This window comes from Eriocheir sinensis, chromosome 29, assembly GCF_024679095.1.
Source record: "Eriocheir sinensis breed Jianghai 21 chromosome 29, ASM2467909v1, whole genome shotgun sequence".
Taxonomy (NCBI): Eukaryota; Metazoa; Arthropoda; class Malacostraca; order Decapoda; family Varunidae; genus Eriocheir; species Eriocheir sinensis.
The window spans coordinates 414,620-440,313 of record NC_066537.1 but is presented as its reverse complement, the minus strand read 5'-3'; the positions used below and the strand labels follow the sequence as shown (position 1 = coordinate 440,313).

Below are 25,694 nucleotides of genomic sequence, written 5' to 3'. Positions count from 1 at the left end.
CTAGCTTTCTAAAATTATGAAACATTGATATTGTGTTATCTCAAGTGTATGAAGTTTAATGACATTAGGGAAACAAATCACTGGATCATCCTCATTAGTTACTGTTCCACTTTCTTCACTCCATGCCATCTGGTGGTTTTCACATCTACCTCTGACCTGCAACCTCCTTCCAGTTTGTGCTCAGGGACAGTGCCACCAGACTCATCTGAGGAAATGAAGACATATGTTGGTAAGATGAATGTGATTTGTACTGAGTGTAACTCTCAGGTAGTGCAACTTGTTAACTAAAAACAGTGTTGGATTCCGGTGAAATGAAGGGCAATGTCAAGTTGTTTTTTCCCTATTTTCTATATTCTAAAAATCTTCCCAAAATAAAGATTTATTGCGCTGGGCAGCAATTTCTATGTGATATCCTGAAGGCGGCCTTCCTTGTCCACACATCTACCCATCTTGAGCCCATTAATGTTACATTAACCTCCTTTCCATCTGGTGACGCAGAGACATCGTATGCCACAGCATGGAAAGGGTCAAGAGGAAATGGAAGGGATTAATCTCTTCTAAACCTTCAATCTCTAATCTTCTTCCATTTCTAAGAGGTTTAGGAAGAGGATTATGAGAAAATGAAAAGAGGATAAAAAGGCTTAGAAGAGGATTAATCAACGCTGCTGACTGGACTTAGGCGTCGCCGAGTGAAGGGGGTTAAGGATTTTAAAATTTATCTATATATACACTTCCTTCATGTTTAGTAAAGATAGTAAATACAGATCTCTAAAAACTGTATAGTATAAAGATATTAGGGCCAGGCAGGAACTAGTTCTGGAACCAGTTCCAACGTGTTCCATCAATGCAACTGTAGAATCAGTTTCAGTCTTGGATCTGGCTTCTCTGGATGCTAATTCTTTTGTTCTTATTTCTGTTCTTCTTGCTTACAGGCCGGGAACTGGGGTTAATCTAATATTTAGTGTTATTAATAGAATTGGAGTGAAAAGCACCCAAATATTCAAAAGATGCTATATATAATGAAAACAATGATATTTATAGATAGAAGCATCCATTAGTAGATAATTCTCATGGTATGATATGCTTAAGCATCTAAAGTTGAAGAAAAAAGAACTGGTGAAGACTTTTGTGTTGAGGAACCCAAGAGGGGATTTCAATGATTAAATATTTAAATAGTTTACATACATTACAGTACAGTTTATAGTAATATATAGCTGTGTGAATGACGCCACCATGATATTTTAAGTGCTCTTTTTCGAGGTAATGGAAATGTTTTTATTAGTAGGCAGAGGTTATGTGAAAATTACTTGTTGCACTTTTGCAATCTCTTGTAGGTCTAGCTTTTTTCAGGGGGTACACTAAGCATTTGGCAGGAAATTTCTATTTACAGGGATCCATGTCCCTCAACCTCCTCATGTAATAAAAGGAGACAGGTGAACACCTATATTCTATTCATTTGGGCAAGGCTACTCATGGAAGCTATAGGTCCCATGACTCCACTTCCCCCTTCTGGCTGGGTAGTTCTAGTGGATGATGTAACCTACTTGTCGGTTAAGTAGTCAACATAAAATGGTAAGTAGTGATAATAAATGTTGTTAGTCAACATAAATGGCAGGTATTAATAGTTAGATAGTCATTATAAATGCATATCTAACACAAACTGTTTGTGTTAGATATGCATTTTATGTTGACTACTCAACATTTTATTATTATTTGGGCCTTGCCCAAATGAATAGACTATAGGAACCTAATTTTGTTTGCATAATGCAAAAGAAAGATTCACATAAAGAATGCCAAGTTGAAGAGAATATGTGGAAAACTACTCACAAAGGACTTGTTCATGGCTCGCCGGGTCTCCTCTGAACCTTGGCCATAGATCTTCTGGAAGAGCTGATTGAGAGCTGCATCACCCTCCAGCTTCTCCTCCTCCTCCTCCTTCTTGACTTGAGCTTCCAGCTTATCCCAGTCATGCTTCTTGGGAGCTGATGATGGGTAGGCTACCACTTTATCTGATTCTGTTTCTGGAAACATTATGAATTATTAATATTAACATCAACAACAACAGGCCTACCAGCCTCCTGCAGACTCCATATGTCTTAAAAACTAGTACTACTAATATTTCAGGGGGTCCTCATATTTGTTGTGCCCTATTCATTGCGCCACTATTGTTGTCAATATTTTGAAGTAGGAGGAAACAAAAACATTCCCTGTTCTTTCGTCATCTGCTTGTTTTTCATCACAAGTTTGCTTTGTGAGAGGTTATGATGTTGCAGTGGCAGTGTAACAAGAACTGAGAATGAGACGGGTGCTGGCTAGCAGGGTAGGGTAGGGAGCAGTTGGTGACAAAAGTGTTAGAAACAACTGACAATGAAACTGACTCTGCAGGTTTATGAAAGAGGCAGCTGTGAACATACTGCTGGGAAAACCTTTTTCTTCTATGGAGAATATGCAAATGTCGGGGGTCACCTATAGTCTGAGTCTCAGAAATAGACTGCTCAGATCTAAATGAAGTGAAATTATATATACACCTGTATTCCCGTATTCGCAGGTTCACTATTTCCCAAAATGCACAAAATTGGCCCCAAAGGAAGGAAGAGAATCTGGTCTTAAAACTCAAACCACAATAAAACAGCAAACCCATATGAACACAAGTAAAGCCTGTCAAGACAAAGGTTATTTACTTTGTACTATGAGTGTTATCATCACTACAACTTCTGAGGGTTGACCAGTCAGACTTACCAGGAAGATTTGCCTTGACAAATGGTGGCTCACCATCCCCTTCAAGTGTGGCCCACCTGATGCCATCCACCTTTTTCATTTTGATCTCTACCTGCAAAGAATGAATGACACTGTCACTGTAATCACTATCACTGCTAGAATAACTCATCCTCTTTCCAAGGCAAAGAGGAGAGAAAAGGAGCCAGAAAAAAAACATCATGAGCCTAACTTCATTACAACAGAGAGAGAGAGAGACTGAAAGCACAAACCACTAAAACATCTACAGCTATTCCTGTGAAATAGGCAACTCTCCATTCTCAGACACCATTTATAAACTAATGCCCCAGGTTTTAATCACAAACCTGACTGATACTGTATTGGTATGTACTATATTCTTTACCCATATGATGATCTTAGAAATACTTTTCAGGGTAAATGGATGCAAACCTTGGGCATGTTTGCTTGAACACTGTATACCCTACAGGTAGTCCTCGAGTTATGATGAGGTCCGGGAACAGCAGGCTGGTTGTAAGTTGCATTGGTTGTAAGTTGAAAATTACATTAAAAAATAAAATATTGGTATTGATGCGGAGAGATCAGCGTTCCCATACTTCCTAACCTCCCCCTCAACACCTGGTGTTGTGTTCCTGGCTATCCTCCTGGGAACTGTGCATGCTCAGAAGCGAATGTAAACAAAGACTTGTTGATAAACAGAGCTGTTCTCACGCATCCCCCAACAGCATGGCTTTGCTCACACTTCTGCCATTCATCATTCGTCCCAAAGACCCCACCACCCTTCTTCCTTGCAATACCCTTTCTCTTATCTCTCCCTCCACACCACCATGCTTACACATAACTGATCCAAGGTACTTAAACTCATTGACCTCCTCCATCTCTTCACCATTCAAAATTATTTTGCATTCTTTTTCACATTCAATTCCCACTCTATATGGGCATACAAAATCTACAACTTCACTTCTACTTCGCTCACAAACCATCACTTTACTTTTGTTGACATTTACTTTCAGCTTTCTCCTATTACAGACACTCAAAAACACTGACCAAATTTTGTAAGTCACTTTCATTATCTGTAATGAGCACTGTGTCATCAGCAAACAGTATCAAATTCAGTACCCACTCCTTCCCTCAGTGAACATTTTTACTCCAACTTTCCCAACTTTGCCCTTCATTTCTCTAATAACACCATCCATATAAATATTGAACAACCATGGCACTGTGTGAGTAAAGGTCAGTCATCATGTCAATAATCCTTGCAGGAATCGCATGGATCTGCAGAATGTCCCACAGTGCCTCACAACACACTGCGTCAAATGCCTTCTTGAGATTAACATAGGCTGCGAGGAGTCCCTTTTGAAACTCATGATGTGTTCCACAAGGACGCAAAGATCTAGGATCTGGTCAATTATTGACTTGCTGGTCATATTACTTTGGCCTCTGAAAATTTAGCAAATGAGGTCAAATTTGCATCATTAGCAGATGAGTGAACACTTTGCCTGGCACACTGACCAGTGTTACACCACGGTAGTTGTTGCAGTCCTGTTAATTCCTTTTCCCTTTCCTGATAGGGACAACCAGCTCACTTTTCCAATCAAGAGGAATGGCATCAAACTTCCACACAGCAACCAGCACTGTATGCAACCCACGGGTCATGGCTTCACCCCCGTCTTTCAGCATTTCTATGTTGTTCAACTTCCTCACAGCCTCTCTCACCTCTATACACAGAATTACTCCTGTAAACTACAGCTAAATTGACAATGCACAGGGCTTTCTTTTGTTGGTTAATACGACTTTCACATCTTGTATCAACAAGTTGATGAATTGGCCACTTACCATCAGTTGTAAAAAAAAAAATAAAAAAAATAAAAAAGTGACAACCGACGAAACCTATGACGAAGTTATATGTGTAATGAGACTGTTGTGTTTTTGTACATACAATAGCTTCTCTTGTACAATAGTATATTTTATTAACATTTTTCTTGTATATAGATGTATATCACATACAAATATACATTGTGGGAACATACATTTTAGGGACAAATGGGTTACATGAGCAGTAGTGTTTACCCAACTGTTGAACATTGAGGTGCCATTTTTACATATCATCTCAAGTAGTTTTCTGCACGGGAAGTAATACCTAATAAATGGTATTTCACTTATACCATATTTCGTGGCTGTAATCTATCTGAAGAAGTAAATTTTTTTTATAAACTACCAAATAAGGTGTAGATATAAGTATAAACTACTGCAATGAAACTGTGGAGCGGCAAAAAGTTGGTGCAAGGGAAGCATGTTGGTATGTGGGGGCGGCAAGGAGTCAACAAAGACTGGGTTAAGAGATTGTGTTAACTTGACTCCTCAAAAACTTGTCAACAAAAACAAATAAGTAAGTAGGGAAGGATCTTCATCATAGCTGTCCTACATCTGATTGTATCTGCAGAAATCTTAGGTAGGACTTTATATCAGTATGAAAGAAAAGTTCAATACCTACTTACTTTTGATGGTACAACTCTGAACCCTGATTGCTCTGGGTTGATTGGGTGACAAAGGTCTAGTTCTAAGCTGTATTCTGAGCCTGATGGCAATGGAGCAGACACACTCGCCTGGGGAAGAAGTCAAAGGGAACATAGTACATGTATATGGTTTACAGACCTCAATAAAAGAATCTTCATGCTCCATCTAATGCTGCAAGACTGCTTAAACATGAGGCAGTCACCAAAGATATTGAAGTGGTATTTCAATGGAATCAAAAAGTTTGGTTCTGAAGAGAAAATTAACCCTTATACCATGTTTTATAATTGTGACTGACTTATGTACACAAAAAAATGATAAGAAAATGGAGATTAATCAACCTTCAGGTCCAGTGAACATTGTAATGTAGTGCAGGGCAGGGCAATGCATGATTTGTGGCACATCAATCTGCAGCAAACTTGATTTATTCTAAATGTAAAATACATGGGTTGCCATTACTCATTCACAATATTTCATGGGTGGTAAAAAAGTTCCCTGTTACTTCACTATCATCTGCTTGCTCTTCATAATTTTGTCTTAGTAGACATTCTTTTGTTAGCCTTCACTATTGCTAATATCTAACCATACAGAGCTACAACGCATCCCTTGTCACTAACAGATGGCTCCTTGTGAAGAATGCACTGGAGGAAAAGGCTCAACTTCTACTTATACATCCTGATGTGATTATTACTTGTTTTCAAAGTGACCGGATGATGAAATTGGAGTGACTGCTGATATAAGTAGATGCAAGGGTCAAGATGGCTATAGTCTCTAGTGAGCTAAGTGGCAGCCTCTCAAATTAAGTTCAAGACCAAGACTATCTATGCTGCAGTGTTTGGTATTGGTACAAAAAACACAACACCATGCAATTTCTGCACAAGATTAATCTTAGCACTTCTGTAGCTGTCTTAAAGTGTCGAAGTGAAAAAGGATACTTTACTCAGGAATTAATATTGTTTCTGAGACAGACAGCTCAAATCTGCTCGTCTTAATTAAAGATTATAATATGTCATTATTATGGGCTACAATGTCTCATTTTTTGTCAAATAGTTTTTCCTTGTGTTTTTGTGGTTTATGTTAGCAATAATTAATGGGGGACCCCTTGTACTCAAGTACAATCGTCCCATATTCATGGTCTCAAGCTATATAAATTTTAAATATGTTTGTGCTGAAGCAACAAACATTCTGCTGTATTTCATGTTCTTTTGTAAAAAAATAAAAAGTTTTAAGATAGATGGAAATGTAAGGTTAGGTAGGATCAATAAAATACACACAGGCCTTCACTGACAAGTAAAAATACTGAAAATATCTAAATATTTGATTCATGACACAGGAAAGAAAATACATCCTTGAAAGAAAACATCTCATACTTACAGTCTTCTCTGTGAAGTCTACCTTGACATCTTCTTTCTTCAGATTTTTAACAAGTACTGTGACAATGACAAATGCTTCAGTTTGATACCAGTCATGCTTGATCTTAGGCACTGGCATGGCATCATGACTGTCGGCAGTTGTAGGTGTAGAAGTAGAATCACCAGCAGCAGGAGCACTATTTTCGTTTTTCTCCTCCATGTTGGTTTCTAAAACAAAGACAAACAACATAAATGTGTCCTCCATTTTTCAGAATAAACTTCTGAATAAAGTGAATGTGTACAGAAAGGGGATTGGAATAAGCTAGTATGGAAAGTCATTTCAAATTATTGTGGGGAGGAAAGGCAGAGGAAGAAAACTAACAAATTCTGATGCTAGACTGGGTATAGAAAGGGGAGGAATGGGAAACGTAACTGAAAACAAATATCATAGGATGTACCAAACATAGGATTGTGCAAGCTTTGGCAATTCAGTTAGGCAAAGAAAAGGAAATAAAGGAATGAAAATCCAAATTAGGAGGCTGAATAAAAAATCACTTTTCATCCTTCAGCAAACACTTACCACTAGAAGTGTCCTTTGAGTCACTTATTCCTAATTTCTTGATTCGTTCCTCACACCAGGTTATCCACTGCCCAAACTGATCAAGCTTGCCTATACCTGCACCCCCCCCCAAAAAAGAGTAAGATTACTTAATTAATACAAAGTGGTAATAAACAAGCAAATCACACTGTACATTAGTTCTGTTTTGTTATTATAAGACCAATAGATATTATTCATGTTATTTTGTAATTTGCAGCCAATGACACTCAGAGGCAACGTGTTCTTCTCAAATATGATATATCAATTATTTTTTTCATTTCAAACTGATATGCTGAATGGTTTTGCTTTATTATCCCAGTAACAGCAGGTATCATGTTTTTCAATGGTCCCTCCAAGCGAGAAAAATGAGAAAAAATCACCCCTCACACAAACCATTTCATAATATATTTCAAAGCATTTGTGATCAGATTATGTATCATCTATTTTGGGTGGTTTACATCATGCCACAAATTTGGCCCATCGTTGCTACACGGTAGAGCCACAAATTTGGCCCATCGCTGCTACCGGGTTATTCTTTATTTGCTACTTTTCAAGGTAATGTCATCTCACATGTATGGGAAAATTCAATCAATGAAAATACATATAAATTCTTGGAAAAAATTAAACACAGTAGGCAATGAATGAAATGCATTTAGCTAGTCTTTTTTCACAAACTCTCTGATAGTGATACTTTCATTTTTCTCACAATTAAAGCCACTCTGAAAATATTTAAGCACAGTAAGGTTGCTTAGTTTGTGTGATCGCAGTATCTGAATTGCCTTAGATGTGAGGGTGATCGTACATCATATTTAAGTGGTATGGGGTATATAATTGAGTGCACCAAAAAAAATTACACTCCTGTCTTATATGCATGCCACCTCTTTGAATATGCACCCAGTTCTTATAACACTCACTCTCCAGAGCCATTTTTATTTGCCCACCATCCTTGGCACTTCCATCAAGCGTTCAGGATCAATAAAATTATCATCTTGAGGTAGGTCATTGCTCCTGAATATGGGATAACAAAAGAACAAGCAGAAATTATACCAGATGAAACACATAATAGGGACATGTCAATAAGTAACTTCTGGATGCATATTCCTGAGACGTATGCAGGTTTGGGTCATAGGGAAATTACAGCCAATTGCAGCTGACATCAACAGAGGAGCCAGAAGGAAGCAAACCAGCACACTCAAGGGCAGCACATCAAACTTACACTTTTAATACAATTTACATATACAAATGTACAGGCAAACATCATTGGATTATATCAAATGTAGGCATATCCACAGTCTTCTTCATTAATCTTGAAGAAGGATTATACATATGTTTCTAAGTAATAAGTTAATCAGGACACCTCTCCTCCCAAAATTGACCTCTCCTTTTGGACACTCCTTTGACCTCTATTCAGGAGCAGTGAGTAGCGGGCTTTTTTTATATATTTTTCTTTGCGCCCTTGAGCTGTCTCCTTAGCTCTATATAAAAAAATAAAAAAATAAATAAAAAATAAAAATGGATACACACCTCCTCTGGCTTTCCCCTTCTTGAATGCGTCTAGGGACTCAACAAAGCGGCCAAGACTGAAGAGTGCTTTGCCCTGCACCAGGTGAGCTTCGGCCCTGGCATCAAGCTCTATTGCACGGCTGGCATCACTGTATGCTTCTGGGGACACAAAAGCAAAGTTGATGAAAATATCCTTTATATCAACTTAACATCAAAAAGTTGCCTCAGTCAAGGAATAGTGGTGAAGCAGGTGAAGGTTAGGCAGTGTGGCCAAAATACACATGAGTCAGACAGTAAAGTGCCAGGCTGTTAACTTTACATTAACAGGTAACTGAATTCCCAGTCCCTGATTTGTTTTTTCATGCAAAATTCTGGAGATGATATTTTAATAAATAATTTTTTTTCTGGTCACCTGAAGTACAGTATTTTCTGGTGTTGAAGACAATTTTTCTCAAAGCAAGACTAGAAAAATTAGTATGTCTTGGATGCCAAATGTTGTGTTACCTGTAAGCGTAAACTTGGCCTATAGGAAGTGAGCAGATCAGATAGGATGTTGCTGTTGATGTTGAAGGGGTGTGACAGTCTAACAGGCCCTACTCAGACAGGCAGTCTAATGTAATGATGAGGAAACTCTCATAGTAACTGTTTTTATTGTTTTGGTGTTGGTCTACTTTTTGGTGTGAGAGTCGCTGGCTTTAGGGTGTCATTTGTATGGTTTGTCATGTTCATGTGGTAACAAAAACCCACTCCATCCCTATTTTTAATTTTCCAAATTAGTCTTCTGTGCGGTACTTTGTTGAATGCCTTTTTCAAATCCAGGTACACTCCATCCCCCAAGCCTCCTCTCTCTTGTATTAAATCTGTCACCCTTGAGCAATAACATAACAAGTTGGTGACAAGATCTCCCTCTCCTGAATCCAAACTGGCAATCCGAGATAATTCTCTCCCTTTCTAAAAAATCCGACCGCCTGTTTTTAACTAGCCTCTCACATATCTTTGCAACCACACTAGTGAGTGATACCGATCTGTAATTTAATGTAAGAGATGTGTGTGTGTGTGTGTGTGTGTGTGTGTGTGTGAGACTGGCTCAAGGTCATTACTCGGCTGACCTCACTATGATTATCGGACGTTTTCATTTTGTTTCGGACTTGATTTCGTTGGGTTTCCCTTTGTTCGCAGTGGGTCGGCGTCACCCTTGGGGGCATATTGGCCTAGTAGAGGCTAGGCTGACTCACAAGTCGCCGCTTTGTACCCATATGAGTGTCTAGATGCGCACGGGACCGTCCTTTCAATTGCGATTAATTACGGTGATTTGCAAACGCGTCTGACACGTCAATGGTATATAATTGCAAATCACTTTTAACGTGCGAGATGTGTCAACGGTACTCTATGGGTTAACCATGCTACCTCTGTGTCTTAGTCTTGGTCATCAGTCAAATGCCACTAGTCAAGAAAACTCACCAGTGCAGTATAGTATATGTGTGTATTGATCACAATGTGGTGCTGGTCCAGTAGAATATGGTAGACATGTACTGCAAGTCATGAAACAACCAACAAAACATCATAGTAAAATTGGTCAAGGTCAGGATATTATTTTTTTCAAAATATAACACTTGAAAATGGTGTGTCTTCAACACCAGTAACTCTAGTACTTCATGGGACACCTGCTAAACAGTAAGCACTGTGACAGTGCTGTTTTCTTGTGTCTGGCAAGATCATTTTTGCATTGCCTCCTGCAGGTCCTTTCCTCCCTGCTGCTCTGCCACACAGTCCTAACACCTATCTCTTCCTCTCATATGTTAGCCATAGCTTATAGGTAAGCGTCGTCCATCACGCGTTGAAAGCGGGGCCTGCATGCTAACCACTCAGCCACAGCCTACCCAAATTGTGTTCCAAAACTGTTACATGGGTTACAAACTTCACCCTGAAGATTGCTGCATGTTTGATTTTTCAACATTTATTCCATACTTTGGCATGCCAGCTAATGCGCTGTAGTCAGCGTGCCACGCCCACGCAGTAGCCATTTAAATCTCCTCGCTATTGGCATTTAAATTTATGTCTGCCTGAAAAAAAATTTGAAAGCCAAAGGATAGGGTATTGCCACAGACCATATAACTCAATTTCGTATTTTTTGAAAATTATTTACATATTTTTCACGACGGACTCTCCCCTTAAGTTGTCTGTTCATCCTTCCTCAGCGTTATGCTGATTGCTTACATCAAACAGGCATTGAGATACCTGGCAAAATGTGTGATGCAGTGTTCCTTATCTCAGAATAAGGTGGGTCACACAAATGCTACTAAGGCTACAGTATCCTTGGTATGTGCTCAGAGGTGTTTCCTCAAAACTTTACCCTCTGCAACAGGTAACTGAATGGAGGCTAGACTTTGATCTTATCCAAAATTGGAGTGTTAATTTTAGCAAAATTACAGAACTTGGTCAACTTGGAATACCCCAATATCAATCAATATATGATGTGATTAGTTTGAGAACCTGTCAATCACCATCATGTTCACTTCTGAGTGGCAATTGTTCCCACATCATGCCTCTATCAGAGGAACTAAAAGAGAATTGGTTTTGCAAATGTTAACCGCATTAAAAATCTTAATTTGTGCAACTATATTTTCTCTCAAGCAAGTCTTGTTTGGGTGGGGCCGCCTCTCCATAGTCCTGCCAAATCACCCTCAATACATCACTTTCTCTCTCATGTGTCAGATATTTACTATTTGAAATTGTGTATCTAATATTCTGTATACATGAAATAAGTCTATATAGTGCTATGAATATGTTGCTTTTAAGGATAATGGCAAAGAATTGTATAAATTCCATAACACGTGACATTTTTTTCTGATGTCAGAGATCAAGACACCATGTCACTTCCTCCGAGCTTGATGACAGCTACTCCACCGGCTGTCCTTACCCTGAAAGCTGGATTTGGCAGAGCTGTGGCCCTGATAGGGCCTCACAAAAACTTGAGTCCATATTTGTCAGACTATAGGCATGTTCTCCAACTCTGTGCCTCATATGCATAGTACTTGTGAGTTTGCTTTAACATTTACCTACTTAGAACAAATAATGATGTAGTGAACTATTGATGGTGAAGAGAAGCTGAAATCACTAAAGATTTGTATCCATAAAACTTACTCTTTCACTACTGACATCATCTGGAAACTGTGCAGTTTCCACATAACTTTGTATTAAATGCCATTGCATGTAAACAAGTACCAATAACTCTTTTGACAATGAATCTCATTTTCACACAAAGTAATGATCACTAGTTACAGTAACTTTTGCTTATAAGGATCTTAATACAACGAATTTCAGCTTTAGCATGCCTTTTGTGCCTGTCCGGTATATGTGGTATATGCAGTCAGTAAGTGCAACAAGGTTCAGTTCAGTGGTGGGCCGGCTGAACATACACATGCTTGACACTTAGAGGTGGTGGAAACAAAGCAGTGTTCATCTAGTCAGTCTAGCTTTGTCTGCCTAACTGAAAACACCTCCAGTCTCGTCCTTCTGTGCCTCACCTTTCACTTTGCTTTCCTGGGTCAACAGCCAAGCCTTCAGTAATGCCATTCAGCATAGCACCATTATCTCCACATTGGCACATTCAATCCATCAGAGAAAACAGTTGACATTCACACAACAGACATATTGGAAAGATTCATTCATACATTCATTGCAGTTATGTCTGATGATTTATTGATTATCCAACTGTGCAACTGTGGCTGGCAAGGACAATTACCTTTAAATTTCTCAAGCTTCAGCAAATTTTGAGCCCTTAGTAGGAACAACTCTCCCCTGTCTGATCTGTCTGGTTTCTCCTTTATTTCTGATGTAATTTGCTGAGGAAAGAGAAACTGCATTACCAAAAAGAAGTATCTGTAAAGGATGAGTTTTCAGGAGCACAAGTGTTGGAATTTTTTATTTCCAACCCACTTTTTATTGGATTTTTTTTGGGGGGGGAGGGGGGTTAAGTTAAACAAACCACTGTAAGCTTCATTGGTTTGAGAAAAGAAAATGAAGGATCTTACACTGAAAGTCTAAAATTTAAAAAAAATAGGCCTGCTAGAGTACTTAATGTGTTCTTAATTATCCTCTATATCAGAGTAGCAACTAGAACACAAGCATGTGACCAGGAACTTCCACTCAATTAAAAGAAAACCTGTTTGATTTTTTGGGAGATTATAGTGGGTTTTAAAATTCCAATGTATATGGAGCTCATTTATTAATACATGATGTAAAACTACATTTTTGTATGTTAAATGAGTAAAATTTAATGGTTAAATAAACTAAAAAGAGAATAAAAAAAAAAGTTTAGCTGTTTTTTTATTGTACATATATACAGTGGGGGCCCGTGTCTAGCAATAATAAAAAAATGAAAAAAAATTGGTAGTTCTGAAATCACTAGTTTGGGGGAAAACTTTAAATAAAAAATAAAAACAGACTGGAACTTTTCAGAAGTTGCCTTTTTTTTCTCACTGCCATTAACAACTAAATCTATTTTTATATAAACTTAATCCTAATAGCAAAAGGCATCAATAACTTTCCATTAAATGCCTTGAGTGTGCTTTCTTCTGAAGAGAGACATTGGGAGTTGAGAGCATATTTGCTTACTGGGACCTTCCACCACTAACATTATAATCGCTGCCCCTCTACGCTGCCGGTCAGACATGGGCCAGCCTCCCTCAGCAGTTCAATCCACTCATATTGCTGCAGCCCTGCGTTTGGTTGACTTGTTAGCTATGCAATGCTGTGCAGTGTTACGGAATGGAGATGACAAGTTTTACCAAGATGGCAGTGTTAGCCAAAGACTCCAATGAGTTGTTGTTTTGTGGGTTGTGTGGGCGGGCAGGGAGGGGGTCATTTTGTAAACAAAGAAGACGCTGTTATGAGTGTCACCAGTGTCACCACTTCTGCATCTTTTTACCTTCTATGAATGCTTTGTTAAACTATGATTCTTTTTTCTGGCAGGGATCACCTATGTAAGAGCTGCTGAGGGAGTATTGTGAGGGAGATGTTAAGTGGGATGTCATTTAGTTGCACTCAGGTGATGTAGCTCACCCTCCCCTACTCGCAGGGAGTTGGGGCTAACAAGTGAACTGAACATGCTGCTGCAGCAGTTCATGAACAATGAACCCAGAAAAGTCTCCAAGGTTAACACAGGGTTCCCACTCTGTTATGAAACCAAAATTCCCTGATATTTCCCTGATGGATTTTCATTTTTCCAGGATAACTATTTCAACCTATTTCTGGGTTTGACATCTTTATTACAAGGTAAAGACAATTTCAGCACTGGATTCATGTGGTGTCCAATTGAGTAAAATTGAATGCCATGGGGTTCCTCCTCTATCAAAAAATATATTAACTTTTACTTCAAAAAAAGTACTGGAAAATTTTGTATTGCATAATGATATGTTGATATGTGCAAGTGTTAGTGTGTGTGTGGCAGCATTGGCATGCATAGTACATACTGTACTACCCATAACAAGCCGAATTTTATTACCTAGGAAAAAAAAAAAAAAAAAAAGCGACGCATACCAATTTTACAGAGACAACCCTGTCAAAAACCAACCCATTGCACCTATACATAGGTGCTCCACAAAACTACGTATTTATCAGGACTACTACCAGTGTTAGTGTGTGTAGCAGCTTTGGTGTTGGTCTTGGATAACACCCAATGACTGGGTACATACAATAAATTGACATATATTATCTGCCTAGTTACACCTTTTGCAGAGAGGAAGTTAATTTACTGACATCTTTCTGCTTGTTGATTTCACCTTCCATTTGGTTAGCTTTAAGCCTCAAGGCATTTGACTTTGCCAAAAGTGAAAAGATGCTCCAGTGTTCGGCCTGCAGAGCCTTTTTGTCAGCTACCTTGATCAGCGATTCATGACATTGCTCCAGCATATTGAGTTTCATTTTTGCACCACTCTGCTCACTTTCTTCTGCAGCCCTCTTTTGGAGTTTGTTTTGGTTCCCCAGTTCTTTTTTTTTTTTTTATGCCATATATCTTGCGGAGGCATGATTGTCTGACTGCAGCAGACCAAGTACGATCTCAAAGTCAGCAATGGGAACTCTTCAAAGAGCAATGGTATCATACGTCATTCTCCGTGTTACCAACGGCTGTCTTGAGCTTTGATTCTAGGAGGTCACTGTTGATAGAGAAGCCTGTTCCACAGTAGCTTGACCTTGTGAAGGGGTCAGGAGGAGCTGGATTAACTTCCATAACTCCTTCAGCTTTGTCTTCTGAGGCAGGCCATTGACTGAATGAAAAACACCATCCAGCCATTCTGGGTAAACTGCGAAGCTCTCACATTCCACCTTGAACTGTCACTGAGGAAGCCCGAGTAGTTCTCTTTCTCTTTCTCTCTTTAGTTGGCATCATTTCAAGATCTTCTGTGTCACTGCTGAGTACAGTTTTTGGCATGCAGTAAGAAAGTCCTTCTTGGAAAATGGTGAAGCAGTGTCATCTTTCATTTCATTTAATCTTTCCTATCTTTCATTTCTAAGAATATGTGACATTCCTCCCAGGACACAATGTAGTGCATATACATTTTTTCTACTTATTTGCCTTCAGCTCCTTATTGCTCAGCTACTTTTGTTTGCATTAAAATTTTAAGCACAATTTGTCAATCTCTACATTTTCTGATTCTGTTGGTATAAGTTGCATCCCAATATGAAAATATCTGGAGGGTTAAATTGCCTGGAAACATGAACCTTGACTAAAGGGTGGAGAGGGGCTGCCCCTCATGCTCAGCTCTTGTCAGCAAACCATACGAACGTGGTTCTAAGTCCATGGAGTGGCTATCTCTCCTTTGAGCATGTGTCCGCCGGCCACCATACTGAAGCATCTGCACTCAGTGCTGCCATCATAGCAAAAGCATCTGCACTCAGTGCTGCCATCATAGCAAATCAGTTGGAACTCTGCAGTTATTTTCCTTTCTCTGTCTCACTACTGACTGTTTCTATGAATACACACCTATCAAAGCTTTAGGTACTTTACTAACAGACAAACAAACTTTGCCTTTTGGAAATTTTTCTATCAAATTCCTTGATAAAAGGCATTTTTTACAAATTCCCTGGCTTTCTCCAGACTGGAAAAAGAGAATCAATTTTGCCAAGTTTTCCCTGATTTCCAGAAAGAGTGTGAGCCCTGTAACAGTATAGCAGGAGCAACATCACACACCTACATTCAAAACAGCTCTTAGGCACACAACTCCCCATGGGTGGGGGGGTGAACTAAACTGGACAGTGGATCAACTGAGCACAACAAAATGGCATCCTACACAACAGCTCCCAAACAATTTTCCCTCAGTAGCTCATACTGGCGACCCTTTACTGGAAACAGCATTCGTAGTTGAACGAAACATTTGTAGAAGGTAAGAATATGCAGAGGTGACAGTGACCACACACATAATTATGTCATCTGCCTTGTCTTAGAAACTGAACCCCTGCCTGTTATCTTGTTATAACTTATTAGCTATGTTATGTAACATTACACAACGATGCATGGCACAAGGAACCCTTCCTGTGCAATGAATCCTCGAGGCATCGTGACTCTGACTCTTTCCTCTCAGCCAATGGGAATATTTTCGCTACGTCTGTGGCTATGGTTGTTAGTTACGAAACTCAGTACTGTTTCTATCCTATCATTAGACTTGAAATTGCTAGTTAGAAAAATGCTAGCTATGGGGCCCCACTGTATATTTACTGGTGAGTTTTTAATGCTAACCCTGACACATTAAGAACTAACTTGGGTTGGTTAGAGTAATGCATCAGTGCACCATGAGGTTAATTAGACTTCATCTATGATATAGAACACTAAATCTTCCCATAAAAATAAGAAACAAATTTGAATCTTATATGACCTTCAGTTCTAAGAATAACTTAGTCCTTGAGCCATTGAAGACAAAACTCAGGAAGTGTTACTGTACCTCTACTGCCTGAATGTACTGGTCCTCAGTAGTCAACATGCTCATCTGGCCTCTGGGGAATGCCATATCAAGTCAGAGATTGAGGCATGGCATCACTGCTCTGGGCAGCCTACATTAATAAACTTCAAAAGTAGATTTTTAGAATAAAGCCTGCTGTTTATGACCAATATCCTATAAGTCAATTTTCTACATACTATAAATCCTGAAAAATACAGTCTGCTGATTAGCTAAAATATATAAAACTAATGCAGAAACAGTTCTGATCAGAGTACTACGTATAGTCGGTTTTATTCCGTCTGTCCACGCGTGAACATAGATGTGGCACCTGCGCATTATTAGTTCGTGATTGCGTGAAGATCATCTTTATATTTTCAGTGATATATTTGAATGTTTGTGTATACAAAAAAAAAAAAAAAACTCGTCTTTTTACATGAACCGCAAGCATGCTGATTTACATCAATAATGTACCATATAAGCACACGAAAGAACAATTTGTATATCAAATAGTATAGTACAGTGGTACATAAGGATTTTGATGTGTTGCATGTAAACAGCATGGGGTAGCCTAATATTCAAAATAGCCTAGCATCGCATTCAACAGTTAGCCTATTATTTACTATTTCACGTTATTTTGATTATTAATCACTATTTACATGCAGTAAATAATTAAGATATCCTTTATATGCACTTGGAGAGCCAGATGTCTTGTAATATACCTGCAATGAGCTATTAGTCAATGAATTTGAAAAAACACGCATCGTTCGAGCATGATGTGACATGTTATTTGATACAAGCTTGTCTTTTCGTATGCTTGTATGCTTTTCTTTTTTTTTTACATCTCAGCCTATAGAGCCGGCAGGCTTTCTTCAGGGGCCTAGCTGGTGGTCGGCCAAAGCCCGTGATGGCGCAAGCAACTTTTTTTTTAAAGTGGCGTCAGTTATGCTTGGCTCATGCTGCCCCCTGGAACTCATTTTTTAATCACTTGGACGGTTTCTTCTAGAGTCCGAGTTGATGGGTGGTCTTCAGGATATGTGGGTAGTCTTAGGCCACTCAGCGGTGACTTAAAAATCGCAGGTGGTAGCGTGGGGATTCGAATCGACGTTGTCCAAGGCGTGATGAATGCTGGCCCAGCACGCTAACCACTCAGCCACCGCAAATGACTGAGTTGTTTATTGTATACATAAACATTCAAACACATTATTGAAAAATAAACGAATGTCTATCACAACAGTTGATTTTCAAGTATTCACGAACTAGAAAGTCGCAGGTGCCACATCTATCAAAATTCCCGCTTTGTTGGTGGACAGATGAAATGAAACAAACTATAGTGAAGGCAAGATGATGGACTACAAAACAAGCTCTTTTAATTAAAGGGATCTGAGTGTCTGAAAGAAAAAGCAAGAACTATGGGTATCTACATGACTGAGAAACACAGGAAAAAATAATTAGGTTATCAAAAATACATTATTGCACATTAAAAATAAAGTTGAAAATAGTGAAAACCTAGATCAAACTAAGGTAAATCATGTCTAGTCCTCATGAGAACCTATAAAAATTATAAAATATAGAAGGCCTTGACTGAATACTGGAATATTTGTTGGCAATTAGAAATGGAAGTCATGACTTTTGAATTGTCAATTCCTACATACTTGACAATAGCCATAGTAGTGACACAGGGTTAACACACAAGGGCAGAGAACAAAGGTGACCTCTGAATCAGTCAGTATATGTCTCACATAAGCCAAATCTCCTTCAAACAGTATCTGATGAGCTTCCAGTGTAATTGTATTCCACAACTTTTCCATTGATGCCTTTTATTCTCTAAGAAAACAGTCAACTATGTATGTGTATATGAGTAGTGTTGCACTGGGGGTGTGTTTGTGTGTTTGAGTGTTTGTAGGGGGGTGCAGTTTGTGGGCAAGGAAGTGCGGGGGGAGAGACACCGCGGAGAGTTGCAGGTGGAGCTGAGAGCAAGACACGTGTGTGGTCTGCCTGTAGCTGTGTGCTTGCCGAGTGCCTGTGTTCGTGCCTTCCGTGTGCCCTAGATAACCTGTTCTGTGCCCAGTGGACTAGTGTAACGTGGTTGGAACCTGTTATTAAAGCAAGGAACCCTGTGCTGTGTTTCTTTTGTGCCCTTGCATCATGCCTTCCCCTGTACTCTGGACTGTGTTGTGAGTGTGGCGTCCTGTTGAGAGTGTCTCCCACTGTTCCGAGTCACTATTCTGTGGTTACTACACCACCTGCCTGCCCGGTGTTGTTGGTGGGTTGGGGGGGTGGCGTAACAATTGGTGTCAGTGAGTGTGGATCAGTTAACAGTGAGAGGTGCCGTGCTATAAGGGCGTTCCAAGATGGGGGCCGTAAGGGAGAGGAGGCGAGCAAGGTCGAGGCGGGCACGGGTGATGTTAAACCGTCCCAGGTGGACCTGATCACTGCCATGCTGGCCAGTAAGAGGGAGAAAATGGCACAGAGGGCACGGCACGCGAGCAAGCTCAGAAGACCGATGAGCTGGCTAAGAGGGCCGATGAGCAGGCTAAGAAGGCGGATGAGCAGGCTAAGAAGGCGGATGAGCAGGCGCGCAGTATTGTTGAGGTGTTGCAGAGCCGTCTCTCGTCTCTGAAGGCGGAAACACAGCCGTACATGGACCAGGCATGTGAGAGTGGTGTGAAGAGTGAACTGCTGGAGAAGGTGCAAACTCTGGAAGGTGAGGTTCTGGGCATGAGGGAGAAGAGGCAGCTACGAGAGGTGGCAACGTTGCAGTCGCCACGTGAGGGCACAGTTCTGGCAGGAAATGCCAGGGTGGCGGAGCTGCTGGGTTCTGTCTAGGGCCCTTGGCAGGTAGGCCCAGGGCCTTGCAGTGTCATGTCAGAGCCAGCGGCTGCTGCAGGAGGCTGGGGAGCTGTTGGAAGCCCCATTGGGCCCAGCTGGCAGCAGATTCGAACCCATTCACCCCGCCCCGTCGCCTCCCTCACCCCCTCCCTCCCCTCTGGGCAGAGCAGTCAGCAGCCCGCCTGTTCTGCCCTTTACACCCTGCAGCCCCTCAGCTTCCTGGTGTTCTGGGAGGCGTAAGCTGGTGGATTATGACGGGAAGGTGGCATGGGAAGTTTATTCTGCCCGAAGTTGCTGGCATCTGCCCAGGGCTGGAGTGAGGCTAAGAAGGCACTGCAGCTGGCAACAGCGCTATGGGGCCCAGCTGTGGAAGTCTTCGGGCACTTGCCGCCACCCTTGCGCGCCTCTTTCCAGAGTGTGGAGGAGGCTTTGCAACACTGCTTCAGGCACCACCACCAGGCCAAGTTGTACTGGGCCCGCTTCATGAAGTGGATTCGAGAGCGGGGAGTGACGCTATCCCAGCAGGTGCAGGACGTGGAGGCGCGGGTAAGGAGGTTGCACCCTACAGCCCCGGAAGAGATGATTGTGGTGCTGGCCTGTGATTTCTTCACTGATGCCCTGCAGGTGGCGTTGGTGAGAGCCTTGGAGTTCGATGCCTTCCTTAACCCGGTAGCTGCGGGGATCAAGTTTCTTAAAGGCTCCTCTAAGCGAATTAGAGAAAAATCATCACTCACGCAAATCATTATATAATATATAAAAACGCATTTGTAATCAGTTGGTGCATCCTCTGTTTTGGGTAATTTGTGTCAAGCCAAACATTTGGCCCATCACTGGTATGCGGTAAAGCCACATATTTGGCTCGTCGCTGTTACCTACCGAGTTAAGACAATTAGCAGCCTAGGGGCGGCCACCCAACCCTGCCATGACCTCTGGGGCAGGATGACGAAGGTGAAGAAGAAGGCAGCATTGAGAAAGGTGAGCCCAGAGAGTTTCCACGGCTCGTGTTGGGGCTGTGGTGAGAAGGGACACAGATGAAGTCGGTGTCTGAGGGAGTGAAGGACACATTCTCTCGATTGGGTGGGTTCTGACACCTTCTTGCCTTGCTGCAAGGACTGTGGCAGGCCTGGCCATCGCTTGAGCGCCTGCTCCAGGCCCAAGGACGTGGCGCACTTGGGAAACATGGAGGCTGGAGGAGGGGGCTGAATCCCAGCCGTCCACAGTCCCCAGGCCCCTCCCTGTGTAAGCTGCCACCGTACAACCAGCGCGATGCAGGTGGAGACTCAGTGGATGGGAAGCCATGCCGCCTGACAGTGGACACCAGGGGTGAGGAGACCTTGGTGTGGCCTGACACAGGGCACTGTGTGCAGCTTGAGGGGCCAGTGGAGGCTCGTATAGGCATGGGCAGTGCAGTTGAGTAGCTGCTGGTGTACGTCACCGATCTGGAGGAGCCATGCTTGCTGGGCCTCGACTACCTGATGCAGACCAAGCCTTGTGTCGACCTCTGACGGAAGCTGGTGAGGGCACGCAGTCAAGAAGTGCCCTTGTTTCCAGAGGTTTTCAAGCTTGGCTGCACAGGGGTAGTAATGGCTGAGTGAGGGCACCTTGCCCCAAGGGTGGAGGCCAGGATCCAGTGTCAACTGTCCAGAGCGATGCGTGGAGCAGATGGCGTGGAAAAACCCACTGAGGACTTGCGGCTAGTTGATGGTGTGGCAGTTGGGCGGAGCTGCTTGCGGTGCTGGTGGCTGACTCTTCGACGAGGCCCGGGAGGTACATGCTGGTGCCAAGCTGGGCACCTATGAAGAGGACGGGGGCCCCAGCAGCAGCGTTGAGTATGTGGCGGAGGACCTGGGCATAGCGAGTGAGGTGGCTGAAGCCAGCAGTGACCCTGAGCCAGGACTTGGGGCTGGAGATGCCCCTCTGGGTGCTCCGGGTATATTGGAATATAGCTGTGGTGAGACATGGGGTTTTGGCAGTAGAAGGATGCTATGGGCTACTCTGCCACCCGTGGTCAAAGAGGTTACCATACACATTTCATGATTTTTTTCACACTTGATTTGATTTTTACATTATTTCCTATAGCTTTTCAGGAGGTTTAAAGGTTAGTAGAAGACATATATGACAACAGAAGAGCAGTTAGTCAAGTAGGTAGGCGGTGGCCGAAGTGATAGCGTACTGGACCCACATTCGCCGCGTGATGGACGACGCGGGTTCGAATCCTCACGCTACCACTGGATTTTCGTCACCGCGAAAGTGGCTTAAACTACCCACATGCTGTCCTGAAGACCACCCATCAACCTGGACTCTAGAGGAAGCCGTCCAAGCCCAGATCAAGCACGAGTCTGGGCAGCATGAGCCAATGCAAGATGGCGCCACTATAAACACTCGCCTGTGCCAGAACGGGCTGGGCCGACCATCAGGCCCCACCTGGAAGAAGCCTTGGGCCGACCATCAGGCCCCACCGGGAAGATGCCTACCGGCGCAATAGGCAACAACGTAAAAAAAAAAAAAAAAAAAAAAAAAAAAAAAAAAGGCAACAAGTTATTGGCTCATCCATAAAACAAATCTTTACCAACTTCAACCTCCCCTGATTTTAACTAACCATACTTAACATCTCCTAACAGCGGGGTGGGGGCTTTGGCCTTTGCCCACCTCCTTATTTTAACTATCTCTAACATGATAAGTAACATCACCTTTGGTAAATTTCCAGTCTTTCACTAACTTTTCTCCAAGTTGCCAATTCTCACCACTCACGGACCCAGCATGCTGCCACTGCACACACAATGAAACTTATTACAGTTATGTATCAAAATTATTTAAATTTAACAAACTAAATAAATCTAACCCCTAATGGGGAGAGGCTTGGTATCAAGAAACGAGTAATTTTTGCAAAAACGGTACAAAGAAATATTGAAAAATCAGTAGTACGGTTGCGGTAGTGCGGTACTTTTTCCGGAGTACTGTGGTTGCGGTGCTGCGGTCCCATTTTTTTCTTTCCCAGTGCAGTACTGCAGTAGCGGTAGTCACTAGTCAATACAAAAAAATACTTCCGTGCCTATCCTGGCTATCCACTGACTAACTAATAACTTGAGATAAAAAAAATAAATAAATAAAAAAAAATAAAAATAAAGGAGGACTGGGGGAGGGAGGGAGGTAAGGAAGGAAGAAGGGGGGACAGGTGAGTAAAGGACGGGAAGGGGAGGAGGAAAGGGAATGCAACTTTCCGAGGGAGGAGGGAGGGGACAGGGAAGGGGGCGAAGGAGATCAGCGTCATGTGAGAGAGGAGGAAGTGGGTGGTGGGAAGGAAGGAAAGAAGGGTGGTGCAGTTGCAGGGATATGGGGGAGTGAAGGGGAAGGGGAGGAAGGGGTGGAATATTCTCCAGCGTTTGAGCAAAAACAAAAGATTACTATCATAGGAAAGTCATGATGGGAATAGTGAAACATTATTCAAACTGTCCAACATATTAAGACAAAACACATCAACTGCAGCTGTTAACCCATAGAGTACGGGTGGCGATATATTTCTCTGGATGTTGTGCATGGGGTAAATTTAGACATTTAAAAGAGGTGGAAATGGTGTCTTTCTTCTTTGCAATAATTGTATATTCATTTAGTATATATGGTGGTGTAATAAAACTTCTCTCCTAATAATAATAAAAAAGTTATGACAGCCAAAAATATTGCGCATTTTCTCGTGGCCGTGACGTGTCGCATGGAAGCACCCCGCTTGCTCTCATGCAAGCCCACATGCTTGCCACGCTGTGCAAAATTTGTTTGTTTCCTTGACAATTAGATCCAGTAAATCATTATCCATATATGCAAGAAAATAGTCACATTCTTGTTGCACTTCTGGGAAATTATCTGTGATTCCCACCTGAACACCATCAAACTGAGACACACTTGGTATAAAAAAATCACCACTGGTCCACTGAAAGTTTCCGTCACGAGCAGCAGCACTAGCTCTTGCACGCCCTCTTGTGGCAGTAATCCTAGAACGTGAAGAAACACGGCCACACCTCCATCTTGAAGTACTCGGGGCAGGGGTAGGGAGAGGCTGCGAGGCAGGCGGTATACATATACATCACTATCACTGCTTCGTTGACTAATGTCTCCAAAATTGGATAGCCAGTCACTGTCACTAGTATCAGTGTCAATGTCACTCCCATAGCAGTTATCAGAGTCACTGTCACTTTGATTCGCCTGCGCTCTACTTCCGCCTGGAGCAGAGGAACTGCTTGACGCGTCACGAGACATGACAGATGTATTTTGAACAAAAGTGGAAAATGATCTGTGGCCTTCGGTAGGGTGCGCGCTGAGACGAATGAGTGTGTACAGATGCCAAGTGCCTCCACCATTCTTCTGAGTCAAGAACTGGCGGTATATTTGAAACGTAGGGAGCGCAGTGTGTGATGATTATATATATGATCCCCGTATGGATGGGGCGTGTGGTAGCGCACTTATATATACGACTGCCGTAATCTAAGGGTTAATAGTGGCTCCTGTGGGAAACCTGTAAGCCCTGGCGTCTCAGGCCTCAGCAAAGAAAGCACGTGGAAATTTCAACAGAGATGATTATAATATTAATAATAATAATGATAAGGGGTAAAGCCCCCGTTAGCTGTCAGGTTATGTAAAATTCCGCTGAAGTAGTTTAAATATGCTCCCCACCCAAAATCCCTGATTTCCCATGGGTCCCCCAAGATCATTAGGGGAAGGGGATTAGGCCTTTTTCTTTAATTTTAAGTACTTGCGCCTACATACTATGGTTAAGGGACATGTATTTCATCCCTTAACTATAATATGGAGGCGTAATATCGTATTTTGGAGGCGCAGAGTGATTCTCCACAATTACCATTTAAATTTATTAGGCATACGGTGTGGGCTGAAGGAAATACGCAGCATGGGGCAGGATGGGGTGGCGGCGGCAGGGGTGGACACTGTGCAGGCCATTGATAATGGGTACGACTATGTATGAACACAGTGGAGTTGGGGTGGGAAAAAAAAAACTAGTCATTTTAGGGCTAAACAATTGGGTATTATTCTAGTGTTTGCCCATACTCACCCCTCGCAACCAAAATTGGCTAGGGGGCCATTGAGACTTCGGGGAATGCGGTGGTAAACATGAAATGTGTCGCAAATGCATAGTTTTTGAGTTATGGGGGGTTGAAAAATACCCTAGATGTAGGGAAATTCCTTACAATTACTTGGATGTAGGGAAATTTCATACTTTTTTTTTTTTACAATGTACGGAAACCATGCAATTTCACTCACTCTCCATACCAAAGGGGGGTTCGAGGGGGGCAAAGCCCCCCGTTAGAGTATTAAGGTCATCATGAAGCATCTAAACGGTAAGTAATTTACGTCATAGGAATCTTGCAACCGTCATATACGACTACGTATTCACTTACTGGTAGCATGTACGAACGCGTGAAGCAGGTTCGAACGCAGGTTACTCGTGTTCAATGTCCCTCAGTTAGCTGTTAGGTCGTAAAGTTCGGTTGGGGTACTTTAAGAGGGGGGGTCCTGGGGGGGAGGGGAGCGCAGCCCCCCCCCTTGGTTAGCTCATTTTAGTGGTGGTGGGAGGAAAAATCCCTAAATGTAGGGAATTTCCCTAGATCTAGGGAGTTTTTATCCCCCCCACTAAAAAAAAATATGCGTTTGCGACGGATTTTGTGACCCCACACAAAACCCCATGTTCCCACCAGGTCCCCAGGCTTGTATGGGGGGGGAGGGGGGAGTATGGGCAAACACTAGAATTTTACCAACAACTGTCTGAATAATTCAAAACAAATCAAAATCTGTCAGATACAAATAGTTTAGTCCAAATATTGGAGGGGTACAGTCAAACTTCAATGTGCAACAGTGAAGAACTAAGAGCCGATTTCACAGTCCAACACGGTGTCTTCGTAACAGCCAGAACCAAACTATAGAATCCCATACAATCCAAAATGGGGAGGTCTTCGATACCACACTAAATACACAAGACTTTTCCTGTATAGTTTCATCAAATTTGTGAACTTAAATATAAACACCAGACACTATACAAGGAAATTTCGAAGGCTCTGGTATTGGTTTGGGAGCTTACTAACCCGTCATGGGGAACTGTGAAACTGGCCCTAGATAAATACCATCAATTTCAATGGTTCTGGTTACTTGGCAGCCACCAGATTCTTTAATGCAAATCACCTCCCAGCAGCAGCACGCCCTTGTTACAGCGCCAATGAGATGACC

General features: G+C 41.9%; 1 protein-coding gene across 1 annotated transcript in view; it reads right to left on the bottom strand.

Moving 5' to 3' along the window:
* The window catches only part of LOC127005265 (protein SGT1 homolog), a 30,392-nt gene that overhangs the window by 3,956 nt on the left and 742 nt on the right, over nucleotides 1-25,694 (bottom strand). Inside the window, exons 3-11 of the mRNA XM_050874058.1 lie at nucleotides 16,641-16,692; nucleotides 12,446-12,545; nucleotides 8,722-8,859; nucleotides 7,180-7,275; nucleotides 6,622-6,827; nucleotides 5,232-5,339; nucleotides 2,740-2,830; nucleotides 1,828-2,021; nucleotides 157-205 (exon numbers count right to left, since the gene is read on the bottom strand). Of these exons, the coding sequence (XP_050730015.1) occupies nucleotides 157-205; nucleotides 1,828-2,021; nucleotides 2,740-2,830; nucleotides 5,232-5,339; nucleotides 6,622-6,827; nucleotides 7,180-7,275; nucleotides 8,722-8,859; nucleotides 12,446-12,545; nucleotides 16,641-16,692 (1,034 nt within the window). The remainder of the gene's footprint in view (nucleotides 1-156; nucleotides 206-1,827; nucleotides 2,022-2,739; nucleotides 2,831-5,231; nucleotides 5,340-6,621; nucleotides 6,828-7,179; nucleotides 7,276-8,721; nucleotides 8,860-12,445; nucleotides 12,546-16,640; nucleotides 16,693-25,694) is intronic.